This window comes from Gigantopelta aegis, chromosome 11 (genome assembly GCF_016097555.1).
Source record: "Gigantopelta aegis isolate Gae_Host chromosome 11, Gae_host_genome, whole genome shotgun sequence".
Classification (NCBI taxonomy): Eukaryota; Metazoa; Mollusca; class Gastropoda; order Neomphalida; family Peltospiridae; genus Gigantopelta; species Gigantopelta aegis.
This window is the reverse complement of record NC_054709.1, coordinates 17075568-17095500: the sequence shown is the minus strand read 5'-3', so window position 1 is coordinate 17095500 and position 19933 is coordinate 17075568. Positions and strand designations below refer to the sequence as shown.

General features: G+C 35.5%; 1 protein-coding gene across 1 annotated transcript in view; it reads left to right on the top strand.

The window, feature by feature from the left end:
* LOC121385558 (kinesin-like protein KIF28P) overlaps positions 1 to 19933 on the top strand; it is a 54467-nt gene that overhangs the window by 22548 nt on the left and 11986 nt on the right. The window contains exons 9-19 of the mRNA XM_041516273.1: positions 4 to 165; positions 801 to 925; positions 2496 to 2668; positions 3869 to 4000; positions 5606 to 5754; positions 6790 to 6938; positions 7552 to 7686; positions 14092 to 14175; positions 15505 to 15567; positions 15880 to 16026; positions 17795 to 17920. Of these exons, the coding sequence (XP_041372207.1) occupies positions 4 to 165; positions 801 to 925; positions 2496 to 2668; positions 3869 to 4000; positions 5606 to 5754; positions 6790 to 6938; positions 7552 to 7686; positions 14092 to 14175; positions 15505 to 15567; positions 15880 to 16026; positions 17795 to 17920 (1445 nt within the window). The remainder of the gene's footprint in view (positions 1 to 3; positions 166 to 800; positions 926 to 2495; positions 2669 to 3868; positions 4001 to 5605; positions 5755 to 6789; positions 6939 to 7551; positions 7687 to 14091; positions 14176 to 15504; positions 15568 to 15879; positions 16027 to 17794; positions 17921 to 19933) is intronic.

The window sequence follows — 19933 nt, the reverse complement described above, 5'->3', positions numbered from 1 at the left end:
TAGCCGATCGAGCGAAGCAGATTAAGACGACAGCGACAATCAACGAAGACCCGACTGAAAAGCTGATTCGAGAACTGCAGGAGGAGAACGAGAAACTGAAGGCAATGCTTGGTACTGGAACAATGACCGTCATGAAAGATGACGATGAGGAACTCACTGAAGAAGGTAATAGATACCTCGACACACCTCGACACACCACCACACACCACCACACACCTCCACACACCTCCACACACCACCACACACCTCCACACACCACCACACACCACCACACACCTCCACACACCTCCACACACCACCACACACCTCCACACACCACCACACACCACCACACACCACCACACCTCCACACACCACCACACACCACCACACACCTCCACACCTCCACACACCACCACACACCACCACACACACACACACATAGATGCCTCTAGATTTATAACATAACTACAGTAACACAGTGTGTCCTGAATGTTATTAAGTACATGTGGTAAAGCGTTCGCTTGATGCGCGGTCGGTCTAGGATCGATCCCCGTCGGTGGACCCATTGGGCTATTTCTCATCCCAGCAAGTGCTCCACAACTGGTGTAACAAAGGCTGTGGTGTGTACTATCCTGTCTGTGGGATGGTGCATATAAAAGATCCCTTGCTGCTAATCGAAAAGAGTAGACCATGAAGTGGCGACAGCGGGTTTTCTCTCTCAATATCTGTGTGGTCCTTAACCATATGTCTGACGCCATATAACCGTAAATAAAATGTGTCGAGTGCGTCGTTAAATAAAACATTTTATTCGTGCACAGAGATGGCCAAGCTGAAGGCGGAGCTGGAGGAGGAGTACAAGAGTCGACTGGAGGCCAACGAGCGCGAGCGACTCGAGATGGAGAAGACCTTCGAGGAGCGACTCAAGGAGGCTCAGGCTCAAGGAGTAAGTGGCAGTTAAAGTGACAGTGTCACAGTTGGTTCATTTAAAGGTGCAATATCACCGAACCCAATAAGTGCTAGTTGGAACCACCTAGTTTCGTTTAACCTTTAGACTACTTTAAGTGGGTACAAGTTTATAATTTTTACCGACATATATTCACTTAAATGTTTTATAAATACATAAAATAAAGTTTGTATATGAATCGGTAGGTATTATTTTCGTGGGTTTTTGTAATTTTTATGATATTTCAGATCAGTTAATGGCAATTGAAATTGGGCAAAAAAATAGAAAAAGTCCCGTTTACTTACTGGCATTTGTGACCAGCTGTCCAGTATTTATGTCCGTTATTCTCAATAACAGTGGCTTTCTGACTGGAATTAAAAACAACAAAAAACAAACTACAATTCATATTGCAATATTTGGTGATTTTCATTGTTGGTAGAAAGATCAAATTTATTATCAAATTAGCTGTCACAATCAGCTATTGATCCCTGAAATGACTGCGATGTGCCGCCATTGTTGTCAAGCGAAAATACTTGCCGAAAACCACTTTTTGAACTCGAATTACCAAGCTATTTTCCACAGAAAAACAATAAACAAAAACTAGCATGCTGTAGAGTAAACTGTTTCCTGTTAAGATAAAATGTTTCAGGTGAGTATCGTGTGCAAAATGGCAGGAAATATGAATTGGGGAATGCACTGTATACATTGTACAGTATGTCAACTGGCGTGATGTCGGACGAGATATCTCGCCTGCAGTAGTTAGAAGAGTGGAAATATGAATTGGGGAATGCACTGTATACAATGTACAGTATGTCGACTGGCGTGATGTCGGGCGAGATATCTCGCTTGCAGTATAGTCAGAAGGTTAAAGTGACATGTGACATTTGGTTCTTTTAAAGGTGTATTATCATGAGACTCAAGGAGTAAGTGTCACTTAAAGTGACAATGTCACATTTGATTAATTTAAAGGTGCATTATCATAATGCCCAATAAGTGTTAGTTGGAACCACCATGGGTTAGTTAAAGTGACAGTATCACAGTTCATTAATTTAAAAGTATATCATCACCAGACCGATGTGAAAAGAGACTGGGACCCCTAAAACAGCATCACTCTGTCATACCATACTTAAAGGGATATTCCTGAGTTTCCTGCAATTTTTAACATGTTATCGACTAACAGAGACTTTTTAATGATTGTAATTACATATCAAATATATTTTTCTGCATAAAATATTAGTGGCTATATATTAAATGTGTTTCTGACCATTCTAATATTTGTACTAGGTTAAATTTCATTTTATTTCCTAAAATATTGTTTTTTCGTATGTACAAAATTATTTGAAGACAAAATCCAGTTTGGGCTTCTTAGAAATATTTAGACAACCAGAAACATATTGAATATACAAGCATTGGTATTCTAAACAAGAAAATATATTTAATATATAAGTTTATTAGCCGGAGACATTTTACAATGGAGCTAACTCAGGAATGTCCCTTTAAAGTAATATATCATCTATGAGTTTATGAAAGATCTTGTTTTAACACACACACACTGATGTTCATGTTTCAGGGTATGGGTACCGCGGGGTTGGCGGAACTGGCTGAAAAGAAGAAGACCGTGCCCCACATTTACAATCTCAACATGGACCCAATGTTGACAGGTCACATTGTCCGCTTCCTTGAGAAACCAGAGGTCAAGCTTGGCAAAGGAAGCGACTGTGACATCCTGATCAAAGGACCAAGGTTTGTACATTAAAATTAGTCAGGTGTGTGACGTAGCCCAGTGGTAAACAGCTCACGATCTGGAATCAATAGACCAACTGGGCTAGTTCTCATTCCAGCCAGTGCACCACGACTAGTATATCAAAGGCCGTGGTATGTGCTGTCCTTTCTGTGGGATGGTTCTAATAAAAGAGTCCCTTGCTACAAATGGACAAATGTAGCGGGTTTCCTCTCTAAGACTCTGTCAAAATTACCAATTGTTTGACATCCCATAGCCAATGATTAATATATCAATGTGCTCTAGAGTCAGGCCACCGATCTTATTAGAGGTTGAACTCTGGATGGGCGTGTTCGAACCCTATAGTACGTGGTATATGAGCACATTAAACTAGTTAGGCCAGTATTTTTTAATTTTTAGGTTTACGAACAAGAACTTTTGTGCACAAAGGTAGGAGGAAGGGGAAAAATAAATTAAAATCTGTTTGGGGTGTATCAGTAGGGGTGAGCGAAATAACGAATCGGACCGAAAGAGAGCGACCGAAGACGAATTAACAATTAGTGTCTACAACGGTATATTTATTTACGAAATGCGCCACAATAGACTAGAATGGTAACTTTTTTTTTCTTTAGAGCTATTTGTGGAAGTCTGCGGCAAAAAAAAATATAATAAAAGTGAAAAATACGACTTTAAAAAAAATATATTTGAGCAAAATTTACGTCGGCAGGTTCGTAAACCGAATAATAAAAAAAATACTGGCCTTATCTATCTATCTAGAGGTGTTTTTAAACAAACAAAAACTTTAACTATGTTAAATAAGGGTCTTAATTTTGTCCCATCTACAGGGCTTCTAGATTATGGTATCCCCACTCCCATGGCTATTGATATTCAATGTTGGGCTAGTAAATAACTACTATTGCCATGCCCAATGGCTAGTGAATTATTTTTGGTCAAATGTTGCAGTTATTTTGTAAATATGAATATCCTGCCCCCACCCCCACCTCCCCCAATGTTAGTGTTTTTAAGCTCTATTTCATTCTTTAGGTGATATATCCAATTATTACTATTATTTAGTGAAATTGTATTAACTTAAAGTAAAGTAGGACTAGTGAATTTTTAATCGTGGCTAATAAATTTTTTAAATAACTGATCCCATGGCTAATGGATTTTATAAAAATTCTAGAAGCCCTGTGTTAAACAAAACAAACGTTTTTATATTTCAGTATTGCCGAGACACATGGCATCTTTCAGAAGGAGGGAAACAAGTACAGTATTGAGCCAGTCGAAGCGACCTTGAGGATCATGAGAAATGGAAAAGCAGTCGTAGCAAAAACTCCCCTCACACACAACGACAGGTAATTTAAAAAACTCCTGTTACTTACAATGATAGGTAAATCAATTTTAAAAACTCCTCTTACTCACAACGACAGGTAAATTAATTTTTAAAATTCCCCATACTCACAACGACAGGTAAATTCATTTAAAAAACTCCTCTTACACACAACGACAGGTAAATTCATTTAAAAAACTCCCCTTACTCACAATGATAGGTATATTAATTTTAAAAACTCCTCTTACTCACAACAACAGGTAAATTAATTTTTAAAACTCCCCTCACAATGACAGGTAAATCAATTTCAAAATCTCCCCTTACTCACAATGACAGGTAAATTAATTAAAAAAACTCCCCTTACAACGACAGGCAAATTAATTTACAAAACTCCCCATACTCAAATGAAAGGTAAATTAATTTTTAAAAACTCCCCTTACTCACAATGAAAGGTAAATTAATTAAAAAAATCTCTGCATACTCACAACAGGTAAATTCATTTAAAAAACGCCCCTTACTCACATGACAGGTAAATTCATTTTTTTAAAAACCCAGTATACTCACAATGAAAGGTAAATTAATTTTAAAAACTCCCTTAGAACAGCAGATAAATTCATTTCAAAAATTCACCTTACTCACAACGACAGGTAAATTCATTTCGAAAACTCCCCTTACTCACAACGACAGGTAAATTCATTTCAAATTTTCCCATTACTCACAACAACAGGTAAATTCATTTAAAAAACTCCCCTTACTCACAATGACAGGTAAATTCATTTAAAAAACTCCCCTTACTCACAATGACAGGTAAATTCATTTAAAAAACTCCCCTTACAACGACAGGTAAATTAATTGAAAAAACTCCCGTTACTCACCTTGACAGGTAAATTCATTTAAAAAACTACCCTTACACACAATGACAGGTAAATTTATTTAAAAAACTACCCTTACACACTAGGACAGGTAAATTCATTTAAAAAACTACCCTTACATACAATGACAGGTAAATTTATTTAAAAAACTACGCTTACACACAACGACAGGTAAATTCATTAAAAAAACTACCCTTACACACAATGACAGGTAAATTTATTTCTGTGATGCCATTAAGAGTAAAAAACAACAGGTGCAAATGAAAGTATACCTACATGTATACATGTAGTACATCCCATCCTTCTATAAAGATGGTTTTTGTAAATAATTTCAGTTAAGTTTAATGTAAGGAAAACAGTAAAAGTGTTTTGGAAATAACAAAATAATACTATTTTTGTGTGCAATTTTGAAAACAATTGGCATAAAGAATAAAAAAACACAGGCATTAATAACATTATAGGCAGTTTTTATTATGTCATGTCACATGGCATGATCAGGTGCATACTGAAGACAAACTGGTTTATCTTAAATATTAATATTGTACATTGATAATAAGTTAATATTAACCAATCAGAAATCAGCTTACAAATGCATGTAAAACAGGATTAACATTAATTGTCAACATTGTGTAAATATGATTGATAAGTGTCATTTGTTATGTGCATGAAATCATTATGACACACGTGAGTCATACTGGTTATATTTCTCTTAATATATTGAACTATGTGATAATAAACATTTTTATGTTGTGTTTTAGGTTGATATTTGGAAGTACACAGTACTTTGTGTATGTCAACCCAGAGGAGCAGAAAGCATCAAAAGAGAAATATCCCGAGATCACGTATGAGTATGCTCAGGAAGAAATAGCTAAGAAGTCTGGTTTTGAGTTTGAAAACAAAACAAGAGGTATGTAAAGCAATCATTAGAAAGATCATTTATATATAGTTCAAAATTTCTGAAGAAATCACTAGATATTAAAATATTAAAAATTCATATACATTCTTATTATATATTAGAAAAAAAAATGTATTCCAATAAAATCAAATATGATGAATTTATTAAAAGATGGAGTGTATACCATAAGTTGTTTGAATAAATATCTTTAGGTCATCCACCATTGACAGTATCTTAAGTATTTATTACCATATATACATGTATAAACATTTTTTGAGTGTTTAGTACTGAGTGAGGTTCAGTGACGTGTTGGCAAGAGGTTTGTTGTTTTATTTCATATTATATTAATTTTGATCTGTGTATGTATGTATAAAAAAATATATATATTGTGTGAAAATGTGACCAAAAATGAAAATAAAATATTCAAAAAAAAAAAAGAAAAAAAAAAAGAAAGATCATTTATTGTCATGGTATGTACTGTCCTGTCTGTGGGATGGTGCATATAAAAGATCCCTTGCTGCTAATTGAAAAGAGTAGCCCATGAATTGGCGACAACGGGTTTCCTCTCTCAATATGTGTGTGGTCCTTAACCATATTTCTGATGCCATATAACCGTAAATAAAATGTGTTGAGTGCGTCGTTAAAGAAAACATTTCCTTCTTTTTGTGTTCTTGTTAATCTTAGAGCGAGACATAGCCCAGTGGTAAATCACTCGCTTGATGCGCGGTCAGTTTTGTATCGATCCCTCTCGGTGGGCTATTTCTCGTTCCAGCCAGTGCAACACACCTGGTATATAAAAGGCTGTGGTGTGTGTGCTATCCTGTCTGTGTGATGGTGCATATAAAAGATCCCTTGCTACTAATGGAAAAAACTGTAGCGGGTTTCCTCTCTAAGACTATATGTCAAAATTAGCAAATGTTTTTTGTCTGAGTGGAAATTACCAGCTGTATCACTATAATACATAGGGCACTAAACCCTAAACATGTGTCTGTGGGGGTGAGTGATTTTCTCAAACATTTGTTGAACACAATTTAATTTCTATCACAGATGATGCCTTACTGCAGGAGGACATTACAGAAATACTGCCAGCTGTGGAGGAAGCCAATTCCATCAGTGACGAACTGGACAAGAAAATGAAGTTTGAAATCATGATTGTCTCCCCTGAAGCAAGAGGGGAACTCAAAGGCCGGACAGAGGTAAGATTAACACTATAACTACATGTCTACAGAGCAGGGCGCCATTTCACAAAGTGACACTAGCAGTAAGATCAACCTTAAAAGTGGGACCAGATAAAGCGCCTGCTTGATGCGCAGTCAGTCTGGGATCGATCCCATTTGGTGGGCCCATTGGGCTATTTCTTGTTCCAGCCAGTGCACCATGACTGGTATTTCAAAGGCCATGGTATATGCAACCTTGTCTGTGTGGAATGGTGCATTGTATTTATTAGTACATACATTTACAGTTAAAAAAAAAACAAGCTTAAAAAATTTGGCCTGTTATTGTAATAAAGTGGCATGCCCATAAAGTGGGAGGGGGGGGGGGGGGGGGTCATTAAACAATTATTATAATCATATAGATATAGATATATCCTCATCCTCAATTGCGAAATGACCCAATCCATGCCCCATGATTGGTATATTAAAGTTTAACGTTTGTTTTGTTTAACGACACCACTAGAGCACATTGATTTATTAATCATTGGCTATTGGATATCAAAGGCCATGGTATGTATAATAAATCAATGTGCTCTAGTGGTGTCGTTAAACAAAACAAACTTAAACTATCTTCAACTTTTGTTTGTGTTACTAGGTCATGGTGAGAGTGATTAATCTCGAGACGAAACACGAATGGATTTGGCCACGACAGAAATTCCTCAACCGAAAGTTCATCATGCAGGAGATGTACCAGAACCATCTGGAGGGGGAGGAGTGGGACCTGCCAGAGGTGAGGGTTTTCAACTGTTGAAAAACAGTATACACAGTGATGAAAAACAGTATACATAGTGTTGAAAACAGTATACATAGTGTTGAAAAAATATTCTCTTGAAATTGGTACACAGCATTAAAAACAGTATGCATACATGTAGTGTTGAAATCAGTATACACAGTGCTGAAAACAGTATATATAGTGTTGAAAAACAGTACACATAGTGTTGAAAAACAGTATGCATAGTGTTGAAAAACAGTATGCATAGTGTTGAAAAAATATACATAGAGTTGAAAACAGTATACATAGAGTTGAAAATAGTATACACATGTTGAAAAAACAGTATACATAGTGTAGAAAAACAGTATACATAGTGTTGAAAAACAGTATACATAGTGTTGAAAAACAGTACACAGTGTTGAAAACAGTATACATAGTGTTGTAAACAGTATACATAGTGTTGTAAACAGTATACATAGTGTTGAAAACAGTATACATAGTGTTGAAAAAAATATTCTGTTGAAATCGGTATACACAGCATTGAAATCAGTATACACTGTGTTGTAAACAGTGTACATAGTTTTGAAAAAATGAGTATACACAGTATTGAAATCGGTATACACAGAGTTGAAATCAGTATACATGTACATAGTGTTGAAAACAGTATACATAATGTTGAAAACAGTATACATAGTGTTGAAATCAGTATACAGTGTTGAAAACAATATACATAGTGTTGAAAACAGTATACTGTGGAATGTTGGAAACAGTATATATACAGTGTTAAAATAGTATACATAGTGTTGATAGCAGTATACATACAACAATATACCTAGTGTTGAATATGGTATATACAGTGTTGAAACAGTATACATAGTGTTGAAAACAGTATTCTGTTTAAATCAGTATACAGTGTTGAAAACAGTATACTGTGTAATGTTGGAAATAGTATATATAGTGTTAAAAACAGTATACATAGTGTTGATAACAGTATACATAGTGTTGAAAACAATATACAGTACAGTGTTGACAACAGTATACACAGTTGGAAACAGTATGCACAATGTTGAAAACAGTATACATAGTGTTGAAAACAGTATACATAGTGTTGGAAACAGGATACAGTGTTGAAAACAGTATACTAAGTATTGAAAACGGTATACACAGTGTTAAAAAATGGTGTATGTAGTGTTGAATACAGTATATATAGTGTTGAAAATGGTATATCAGTGTTAAAAACAATATCTGTAGTGTTGAAAACAGCTTACTGCTTTAAACACTGTGCATAATGCATACTGAAATACAAGGATATCCAACATGGGGATGAGATATTTTACAAAAAAATACATTTAAAACCCCTGAGATATATCAAGTCAGTGGAAGACTATTTCAATTTGATAATCTGAAATGAAGCATTTTTAGTGTTTACATGAAAAACCCAAATTTTGTATTGGTTGGTCGCTTGATTACACTTGTTATTACACATGTGCTTCATACATTTTTTTTTATTAACTCAGTTATTTTGAAGCATGTGGATAATAATATTTGTTCTAATTTTGCAGGACTCGGAAGAAGCTAGAGTAAACATTTAAATTGTTTGCTTTAATCTAAGTTTCTCTATCTGCCATAATTCTGCTTATGTTTACTTAACCTTCACCATTATGTAGGTTAATAGATAGCCAACTACATATAGATATAGGTTATTCTAGTATGCAGTTTTTCAGTCTTTGACATGAAAGGCGAGGAGAGTGCCTCGTAAGTTGGATAACTTGTGCCTAAAGTCCGAACCAAATTGTTAACAACTACGATATATTACTCTCCTACCTTTAATTACCGTTACATTCTCCCAAAATTTTGTCCACACACAAGTTGTGAAAAAAACATTACAGTGACACAGATTCCACATATAGACTGTAATGATGTCGCCAGTATCGACTTCGCTGAGATAGCATAGAGCAAAATACATGCAGTTTTCTGCCATCTGCCATTTTGCTTGTTTATGGAATACTCTTCAAGAGGGGTGAAAACCTCCATAGTATGTGACATAATTAATATAAAATCAATGATCTCTAGTGGTATATTTAAGCAAACAAAAAATAATAATATAAAAAATTAATATGACGTCATAACGTTTGCTTTTATATCATAACATGTTATGACGTCGTTAGATTAAGTCATATCCTTTCACCCCTCTTGGAGAATATTCCATAAAAAGCCAAAATGGCAGCCAGCAAAAAATTACATGCTTTTTGCCCTATGTGATCTCAGCGAAGTTGATACAGGTGACATGGTTATCATCTAATATGTGGAATCTGTGTCATTGTAATGGTTTTTTCAAGATTTCTGTCTGGACAAAATGTGGGGGAAATCTAACAAAAAATAAAAGTAGGAGAGCACTTTATCGTAGTTGTTAACATTTTGGTTCGGACTTTAATCCTTTTGCATATATTATATGCAATAAAGTATGTTTTCAATCAATGAAAGGTGAGTGATGACTTGTGCTCCCTCCGACACTTGCTTAAAAAGTTTTAGAAAAGCCGCAAATTAAATGCCTTCAAATTAAATATTTAATCAGTTTAATTTGTAACTTCATGTGATTGCTTGGCTATAGCACCATTTCAGGAGGGTGATCAACCTTTAGCTTATCTTGATTTTACTCATGGCAAAGACTGGTTGGTTGCAAAATGAAAAACTGACATTTCTTTACAATTGGTAATGATTGAAGGTTTCTGCTCTAACAGCAAGGGTTACAGTTAACATGTGTTTGGTACAGAGAATAATACATGAGTGGCCGTTAGATACCATTTATCTCACGAGTTTTAAAATGTATCTAACGAGTGAAAGCAAGTTTGATACATTTATAAACAATGAGTTGTAAGATAAATGGTATCTAATGGACACAAATGTATTATTCTATTTCTTACATATCCTCAAAAACCAAGTTTTAAGCAAATTTTAACATCTTTACGCATCTTTACACATTTAACTTATGCATCACAGACAAATGATTGTCAGGTTAACTATACGTTACAGGCTAATCGATTTCTATCATCCTGGTTTTTCATTGGATGTATGGCATTGGTGACCTGGTCATCATCTAGGAACAGCCAGTCGTATGTCTTGAAATTGTTATCACATGTACATGTGTAAACAAGTATGTGTTAACAAAAATAACGAATAATGTTCTCACCAACGGGTGAATAAGAAACCTGTTTAGTCAGAGCTAAAGTGTGGTTAAACAAATAATCCATTCTGAAAGGGTCCATGCTTATATATACAGACTCATTGTAGTGAGGTCCCACTTTCCAGAAATGTGACATATGCGAAAAAAAATTAAGGATATATATAATCTAACATAGATTTTTAATCTAATTTGGGATTGCTAAAGCCTCTCTACCTGCAACAAAATATGTTGGCCATCTGACAAATTTGCTTTTCTGATTTAAAATTGTCTAAAACAAAATGGCAGAAGATTGAAAAATGCAAGAATTTGACAAAATTTAAAGCTCCAATCTCAAGAATATTGAAAACTTTTTTATTTAAGAGTTAAATTTTATCCATTTCGAATAGAACATCTATATTTTGTCATTTCAGTATCTTTACAGGTGCGGTCATATAACAATGTTATTATTTTTAAAAATTTGTTCTGCAAGCAGTGGGCATTAAAACAGCCCCCCCCCCCCCCCCCCCTCCCAAACTAGGACTCAGTTGCGGATCCAGGGGTATCCACTTATTTTACTGAATGAGTAAGTGAATGAATAAATTAATGTTTAATGACACCCCAGCACGAAAATACATCGGAACCCCCCCTGCAAAAAATTCTGTTATCCATGCCTGAGGACTGTATATAATAATAGTTGGAACAGCATTTAATTTAGCTTAGTAACATTTGAAGAGTTTCATTGCAAAACGCGATAAACGCCATGTTAAAAACCATTGTGCGAACACCACTCAGACACTGTTCACACATAGACAAACACAAGTTCAAATTCAGTTTTTTGCAAAACGCGATACAATTGTCTGAGGATATATGGCAGATTGCAGAGAAATTGGCATAGTGTTTATGGTGGTTTGGAATAAAACTGTTTTAGGATTGTGTGTGTATGGTGGCATTTATCGCGTTTTGCGATGAAACTCTTCATTTACTTTAGTAACAGCTAATGAACAATCTTGTAATACTCTAGCTCGCATACCGTGAAATCTTTTGTTGTCGTGGGCTTAAATTTTCATAATTTTGCTGAAAAACACATTTCGTTGGGTACATAAGTTTTGTGAATCAAAAAGACAGTATCATAAATTTGTATACATGTATTATATTTGCATTGTGTTCTTAAATTCATGACTGCACCAGTCTGTGAATTACATGAAAATTAGCATACCACAAACAAGTGATTTCACAGTATAGTCAGTGAGTAGTGTTGCATTGCCAGATGTGTGCAGATACGTTTTTAAGTAGTAATATATAGATATAATTAAATTTCTGTTACATTAATTACAATATAATGTCATCCCATTGGTCCAGCCGTAGCAATGGGAGTTTGTTCATTTCTCGATGAACGTAAAAATTACGTCGTCAGGGAACGTATGTCATATCTGATGACGTCATTTTATATTGGGCAAGTTGTCTTATTTAGTGTTATTGTTTATGGATCAAAAATAATTCAAAATAAAGTTTTAGTGTTATTATTAGCAAGTATGATTCAGATTTAATTAAAGTATTTTCTGTTATTTCTTTTATGTTCATCTGGGTATGAAAAAAAAAATTCATCCGCAAACTTGTATGTGAGAATGGCTTCGCTGATTCACACAGTGTGCGGGTGATTTGTTTTGTTCATACCCCGATGAATGTAAAAGAAATAACTGACAATCCTTAATTATTAAATGAGCATTTGAAATGAGTTGGGAATTGTTTCGACTGTTCAGCAATTATGTAACACTCTACGGTGGCAGGGGGCATTATCAAATGTATTAGGAAACATTATGGGGAGGAGAGTGGGTGTTTATCAGGAGTTATGTAACATTTTCAAAACAATGTCTTATGTTTATTTATAAATTAAGTCAAATGCCACCATGCAGCCATTGATATTGTGTTCTTCTTATACAATGAAACTTCTCTAAACCGGACACCCTCATGGCCAAATAAAAAGTCATGTTTTAAGAGGTATCTGGTTTAGAGAGGTTTTCTTCCATACATATATAATTAATACTACTCATTACATACATTGTTGTCAGCTTTTTGTTTTCTCCTTATTTCTTGTTCTTATTCATTATTTTGAAAATATTGCTTTCTATAGTTATTTATATTATAATCCATAAGATAAGGTTCAAAGCAATTTAGTGGTGTCATAACTATCGTATTAACATACATGTATGTAATAACAATATGATATTTATTTATAATATCACAACTCTATTAAATATTCCTATGATTTTGTAAAACTAAAATTAATGTATAAAAATATGTTATGGCTTTATCAATGATTGAATCCCCCCCCCCCCAAAAAAAAACCCCCCACAAAAACAACAACAACACCCAACCTCACCAACATTTTAATCTATATTATATTATATTTGTAGACAATCATGTTGTTATAATAAATAAATTATAGCACTGACTTGAAGATAAAATTTGTGTAACTCTTAAAAATAAATTATTTCCCTTGCACTTGCTAAGTAAATAAAAGGAGCCTATATAAGTTTAAGGGGCATATAACTCCGTGAAAAAAATAGTAAATTGCTATTGAAGTCAATCTTCATCTGTAACAGTATATGATAAAACTATACACCAAATTTCAGGTCAATATCTAAAGGCAATGTGAAAAATAAATGTCTGGAAAACATTTTCATATTTCCTAAATTTAAAGGGCATATTTATACTGGTGTATTATGTTATGATTGACCTGGTGTAATAACTGATATATTCACCTCCTGGTGTATTATGTTATGATTGACCTGGTGTAATAACTGATATATTAACCTGATGGTGTATTATGTTATGATTGACCTGGTGTAATAACTGATATATTCACCTCCTGGTGTATTATGTTATGATTGACCTGGTGTAATAACTGATATATTAACCTGATGGTGTATTATGTTATGATTGACCTGGTATAATAACTGATATATTCACCTCCTGGTGTATTATGTTATGATTGACCTGGTGTAATAACTGATATATTAACCTGATGGTGTATTATGTTATGATTGACCTGGTGTAATAACTGATATATTAACCTGATGGTGTATTATGTTATGATTGACCTGGTGTAATAACTGATAAATTCACCTCCTGGTGTATTATGTTATGATTGACCTGGTGTAATAACTGATATATTATCCTGATGGTGTATTATATTATGATTGACCTGGTGTAATAACTGTTATATTGATCTGATGGGCGAGTCTTGTTGTTTGTTACAGGCAAAGGACCCGTTTGCAGAAGATTACGAGGCTGAGTTCCACATTGGCAGTGTCAAATTCTGGCTTCAGTCGCTGGCTTATCTTGTGAGTTATCTGTTAACATGAATGTTTTAAATAATTTGAATATTTAAAATAACTTTTAGATAGTCCATCAAATTTTCAATACAAATGTTTTCAAACTTGGCTCATGCATTGCAGACAAAACCAAATTCCATGCTAATTTGTTATGTTGATTGTTCTTTCGCAGAAAACATTCTATTAGTTTATGATGTCTTACACATTTGTTCAAGGGTGGGATGTAGCCCTGTGGTAAAGTACTCATCTGATGCGCAGTTGGTCTAGGATCGATCCCTGTCGGTGAACCCATTGGGCTATTTCTTATTCCAGCCAGTGCACCACAACTAGTATATTAAAGGCCATGGTATAAGCTACCTTGTCTGTTAGATGGTGCATATAAAACATCCCTTGCTGCTAATGGAAAAATATAGCGGGTTTTCTCTCTAAGACTATATGTCAAAATTACCAAAAATGTTTCACATGCTATAGCCGATGACTAATCATTCAATGTGCTCTAGTTGTGTTGTTAAACAATCAGACTTTAATTTGTTCCATCAAGTGTGCTCACAATTCCAGTATTTGTTAATGCACATTCTTTAAGTTTGAAGTCAGGGGTGGGGGGGGACCTGGTGACTATACACAGGGGTGGTGCTGATGGTATGGCCGGTACGGCTATGGTCATACCACTTTTTAAAGAGGTATGGCATGACAGTATTACTTTTTAAAGAGGTGTGGCATGGCCGTACCACTTTTTAAAGAGGTGTGGCATGGCCGTACCACTTTTTAAAGAGGTGTGGCATGGCCGTACCACTTTTTAAAGAGGTGTGGCATGGTCGTACCACTTTTTAAAGAGGTGTGGCATGGTCGTACCACTTTTTAAAGAGGTTTGGCATGGTCGTACCACTTTTTAAATAGGTACGGCTATGGTCATACCACTTTTTATAGAGGTATGGCATGGTTGTACCACTTTTTAAAGAGGTATGGCATGGTTGTACCACTTTTTAAAGAGGTACGGTTATGGTCATACCACTTTTTATAGAGGTATGGCATGGTTGTACAACTTTTTAAAGAGGTATGGCATGGTTGTACCACTTTTTAAATAGGTATGGCAAGGTCATACCACTTTTTAAAGAGGTACGGCTATGGTCATACCACTTTTTATAGAGGTATGGCATGGTCGTACAACTTTTTAAAGAGGTATGGCATGGTTGTACCACTTTTTAAAGAGGTGTGAAAATGTCCTTCACAGGTGAATTTGAGAGTCTGGCAAACTCGAGCCATACCATGTTGTCCCTGATATGTTTGTAGTCTTTTTAGTGACCATGAGATAAATCATTCCATTATTTCTGTTTCCAGATTGAGTCAAAAGAACAGTTGGAGGTTACAGATTTCAAAGGACAAGAAGTTGGTTTACTAAATGTAAGTGCAATGTAGCAGGTGGTCTGTAGCATAAGTGTACGAGACAGGGGGGAGGGGGGGTCAACTGCCCCCCAAATTCGGATAAAAATTATAGAGATATTTGGGCAAAATGTGCTAACCTGAGACCTCTTTACCATGTATTTCCATCATTCTACCCTCAATATTAGTTGTAATTCATGTAAAAGTACATAGTGATTCGTTTGCAACTCTAGTATCTGTTTGTTAGTAATGCATAGTTTATAAAGGTGCTGAGGTGTTGTTAAACAGACATTGCTATCCTTTCCTAAATATAATGTGTTTTTGATATTCCAGGTGGAGTGCATACCCTGCAATGAAAAGGGGAAAGAGTATTCGGAGAATGACGACGTTTTTGTTGATGATCCGAAGGAGCTGGTTGGAAAACAAGTGTGTTTCAACATGAAGGTCCTCAACGCCCGCGGGTTACCGAACAAGTTTACTGTAAGTGTTTTAACAAGTTTACTGTAAGTGTTTTTGTAAGTGTTTTAACAAGTTTACTGTAAGTGTTTTAACAAGTTTACTGTAAGTGTTTTAACGTAAGTGTTTTAACAAGTTTACTGTAAGTGTTTTAACGTAAGTGTTTTAACAAGTTTACTGTAAGTGTTTTAACAAGATTACTGTAAGTGTTTTAACAAGTTTACTGTAAGTGTTTTAACAAGTTTACTGTATGCTTTGGTTTAGCAGAATAAAAGATAGTGTTGTCAGAAACTTGATAAATTCTTGTTTGAAATATATACCTATGTTACATTTTGTGTAAGACTAACTAAATACAGCAAAATAAAAATGATTAAATGATGTCCTATTATGACATAATCAATCCATCCATCCATCCATCCATCCATCCATCCATCAACCCAACCATCTGTCCATTCATCAACCCATCCATCAACCCACCATCTGTCTGTCCATCCATCCATCCATCCATCCATCCACCCAATCCATCCATCCATCTATCCACCCAATCCATCCATCCATCTATTAAATCCAAGACTCCCCCATCCATCCAACCATCCATCCGTCCGTCCGTCCGTCTGTCCCTCTCTCCCTCCCTCCCTCCCTCCATCCATCAAACCCAAGACTCCCTCCCTCCATCCATCAAACCCAAGACTCACCCATCCATCCATCCAACCAACCATTCATCCATCCATCCATTTATCCATCCATCCATCCATCCATCCATACATCCATCCATCCATACAACCATCCATCCATTCATCCATTTATCCCATCCATCCATCCATCCATCCATCCATCCATCCATCCATCCATCCATCCATCCATCCACCCACCCACCCATCCATCCATCCATCCACCCATCCATCCATCCACCCACCCAAGACTCGTCCATCCATCCACCCAACTATACATCAATGTTTCCATCCATCCATCAATCCATCCATCCATCCTCCCACCCACTCAAAACCCACCCATCCATCCATCCACCCAAAACTCACCCATCCATCCACCCAACTATCCATCAATGTTTCCATCCATCATTCCATCCATCCATCCATCCATCCATTCATCCTCCCACCCAAACACACACCTACCCATCCATCCATCCATCCATCCATCCATCCATCCATCCATCCATTCATCTATCCATCCATATATCCATCCATCCATCCATCCATCCATCTATCGAGAGTCTTTAACTTCACTCAGATCCAGTCATCATCAATCAGACAAATGAACTTGCCATGGTATTGTTAAACAAAAACAAAACTACTCCATTACACAAATGACTTGTTCTGTTGTTGTCCCATCCAGACTGCATCATGTTCGACAGAGATTTCTATTTCTTATTTACTGAGTGGGTGTTATTTTAAGGATATTTAGGATCAATCCCTGTCGGTGGGCCCATTGGGCTATTTCTCGTTCCATCCAGTGCACCACGACTGGTATATCAAAGGCTGTGGTATGTGCTATCCTGTCTGTAGGACGGTGCATATAAAAGATCCCTTGCTACATTAGGAAAAATGTAGCGGGTTTCCTCTAATGACTAAATGTCAGAATTACCAAATGTTTGACATCCAATAGCTGATGATTAATAAATCAATATACTATAGAGGTGTCGTTAAACAAAACAAGTTTTCAATCAACCAAATTAACTTGTCAGGGCATTGTCTTAGAATTAAACAAAAAACAACTGCATCAAGTTTGACCGAGATTTCTATTTCTAATGTTCTGAGTGTGTGTTATTTTTTAGGATATTTATGCCAAGTATCTGGTGTACCACGAAGTGAAGTACGTGGAGACGAACAAGGTGAAGAATACAAGCAACCCCGACTGGAACCACGCATACTTGTACAAGAACCCCCGAGCCGACGAAGAGGTTAGATACTGCTTACGTTTATAATCAAAGAAATAATCACACAGAAATAATCACATGGAAATAATCACAGAAATTAATCACACAGAAATAATCACATAGAAATAATCACACAGAAATAATCATAGAAATAATCACACAGAAATAATCACACAGAAATAATCACATAGAAATAATCCCACAGAAATAGTCACACAGAAATACTTACACAGAAATAATCACAGAAATAGTCACACAGAAATAATCACACAGAAATAATCACAGAAGTAATCACAGAAGTAATCACAGAAGTAATCACACAGAAATAATCACACAGAAATAATCACAGAAATAATCACACAGAAATAATCACAGAAGTAATCACAGAAATAATCACAGAAATAATCACAAATAGTCTCAGAAATAGTCTTTAGAAATAATCACACAGAAATAATCACACAGAAATAATCACAGAAATAATCACTCAGAAATAATCACAGAAATAATCACACAGAAGTAATCACAGAAATAATCACACAGAAATAATCACAGAAATAAATCACAGAAATAATCACAGAAACACATATGTACAAGAACCCCAAAGCCGATGAAGAGGTTAGATGCTGCTTACATTTATAGACACAGAAATAAACACAAAAATACATGAAGAGTTCAGATGCAAAAACGGATGAATCCATTTTAGTAATTTTTTGCAAAAGAGTTTTGTTGTTATTATGCTTTTATATATAAAACGTATCAAGTCCATTATGGGCAATCTTAAGTTGAAACTGAAGTAAATAAAGGACCAAATTTCAAAAAAAACTAGTGTAAAAATCAGAACATAACGTTTTGAACTGAGTAATGATAGTAGAAGTCAGTTTTTGGATAAAATGGCAGTTACTGGTTTTTGCACCTGAACTCTTCATGTAGGTTTTCACAGACATACACAAAAAGACGAAAATACAGAAATATCGAAATAATCAAATACACCTGAATTTCATGGAATTCAGTGAAAGACTAACATTTTCACAGAAATACAGAAATAATTATACAAATACACAGATATTGCATGGAATTCACAGAAACACCAATATTTTCACAGAAATACACAGAAGGTTTCATAGAATTATTTTTAAAAGGAACATACATGAAAGGCAGTTATGGGTCAATGTCACGTAACACTATGTACCTAGGTCCTTGAAAGTAATAACAAAACTCAAAAAATAAATTTCACATTCTGATTGGCTAATTTTAAATGTTAAAAAAACAATTCTATGAAAGGCATTATTGGGTCAATGACACATACCACTATTTACCTTTCTCTTTGAAAGTAGCAACAAAAACCATTGTTAACACATAAATTTCAATGAAGTCAGGATATTTATGCCAAATACCTGGTGTACTATGAAGGAAGGAAATGTTTTATTTAACGACGCACTCAACACATTTTGTTTACGGTTATATAGCGTTGGACATATGGTTAAGGACCACACATATATTGAGAGAGGAAACCCGCTGTTGCCATTTCATGGGCTACTCTTTCCGATTAGCAGCAAGGGATCTTTTATATGCACGATCCCACAGACAGGACAGCACATAGCACAGCCTCTGATAAACCAGTCGTGGTGCACTGGCTGGAATGAGAAATAGCTCAATGGGCACACTGACGGGATCGATCCCAGACCAACCACGTATCAAGCGTGCGCTGTACCACTGGTCTAAGTACCGCCCCCCGGTGCAGGCCGTAGGAGCCGGGGGACTAGGGGGACTCAGCTCCCCCACTTTTTTCGCCAGTTTTTATTTCGGGACTTTAAAATGTTTTATAATGCTAACACAGAAACCTGACGATAGAACAACCATAAAAATGAGCCCCCCGATTTGAAAATTTGGTGTACCATGAAGTGAAATACATGTATGTGGAGACTATAACAAGGTGAAGAATGAGGTATATGACTTACCATCAGACATACACAGACATAATTGCTTGACACAGGCATTGAGCAATGAGAATTGTGACATTTTATTTTATTTTTGTAC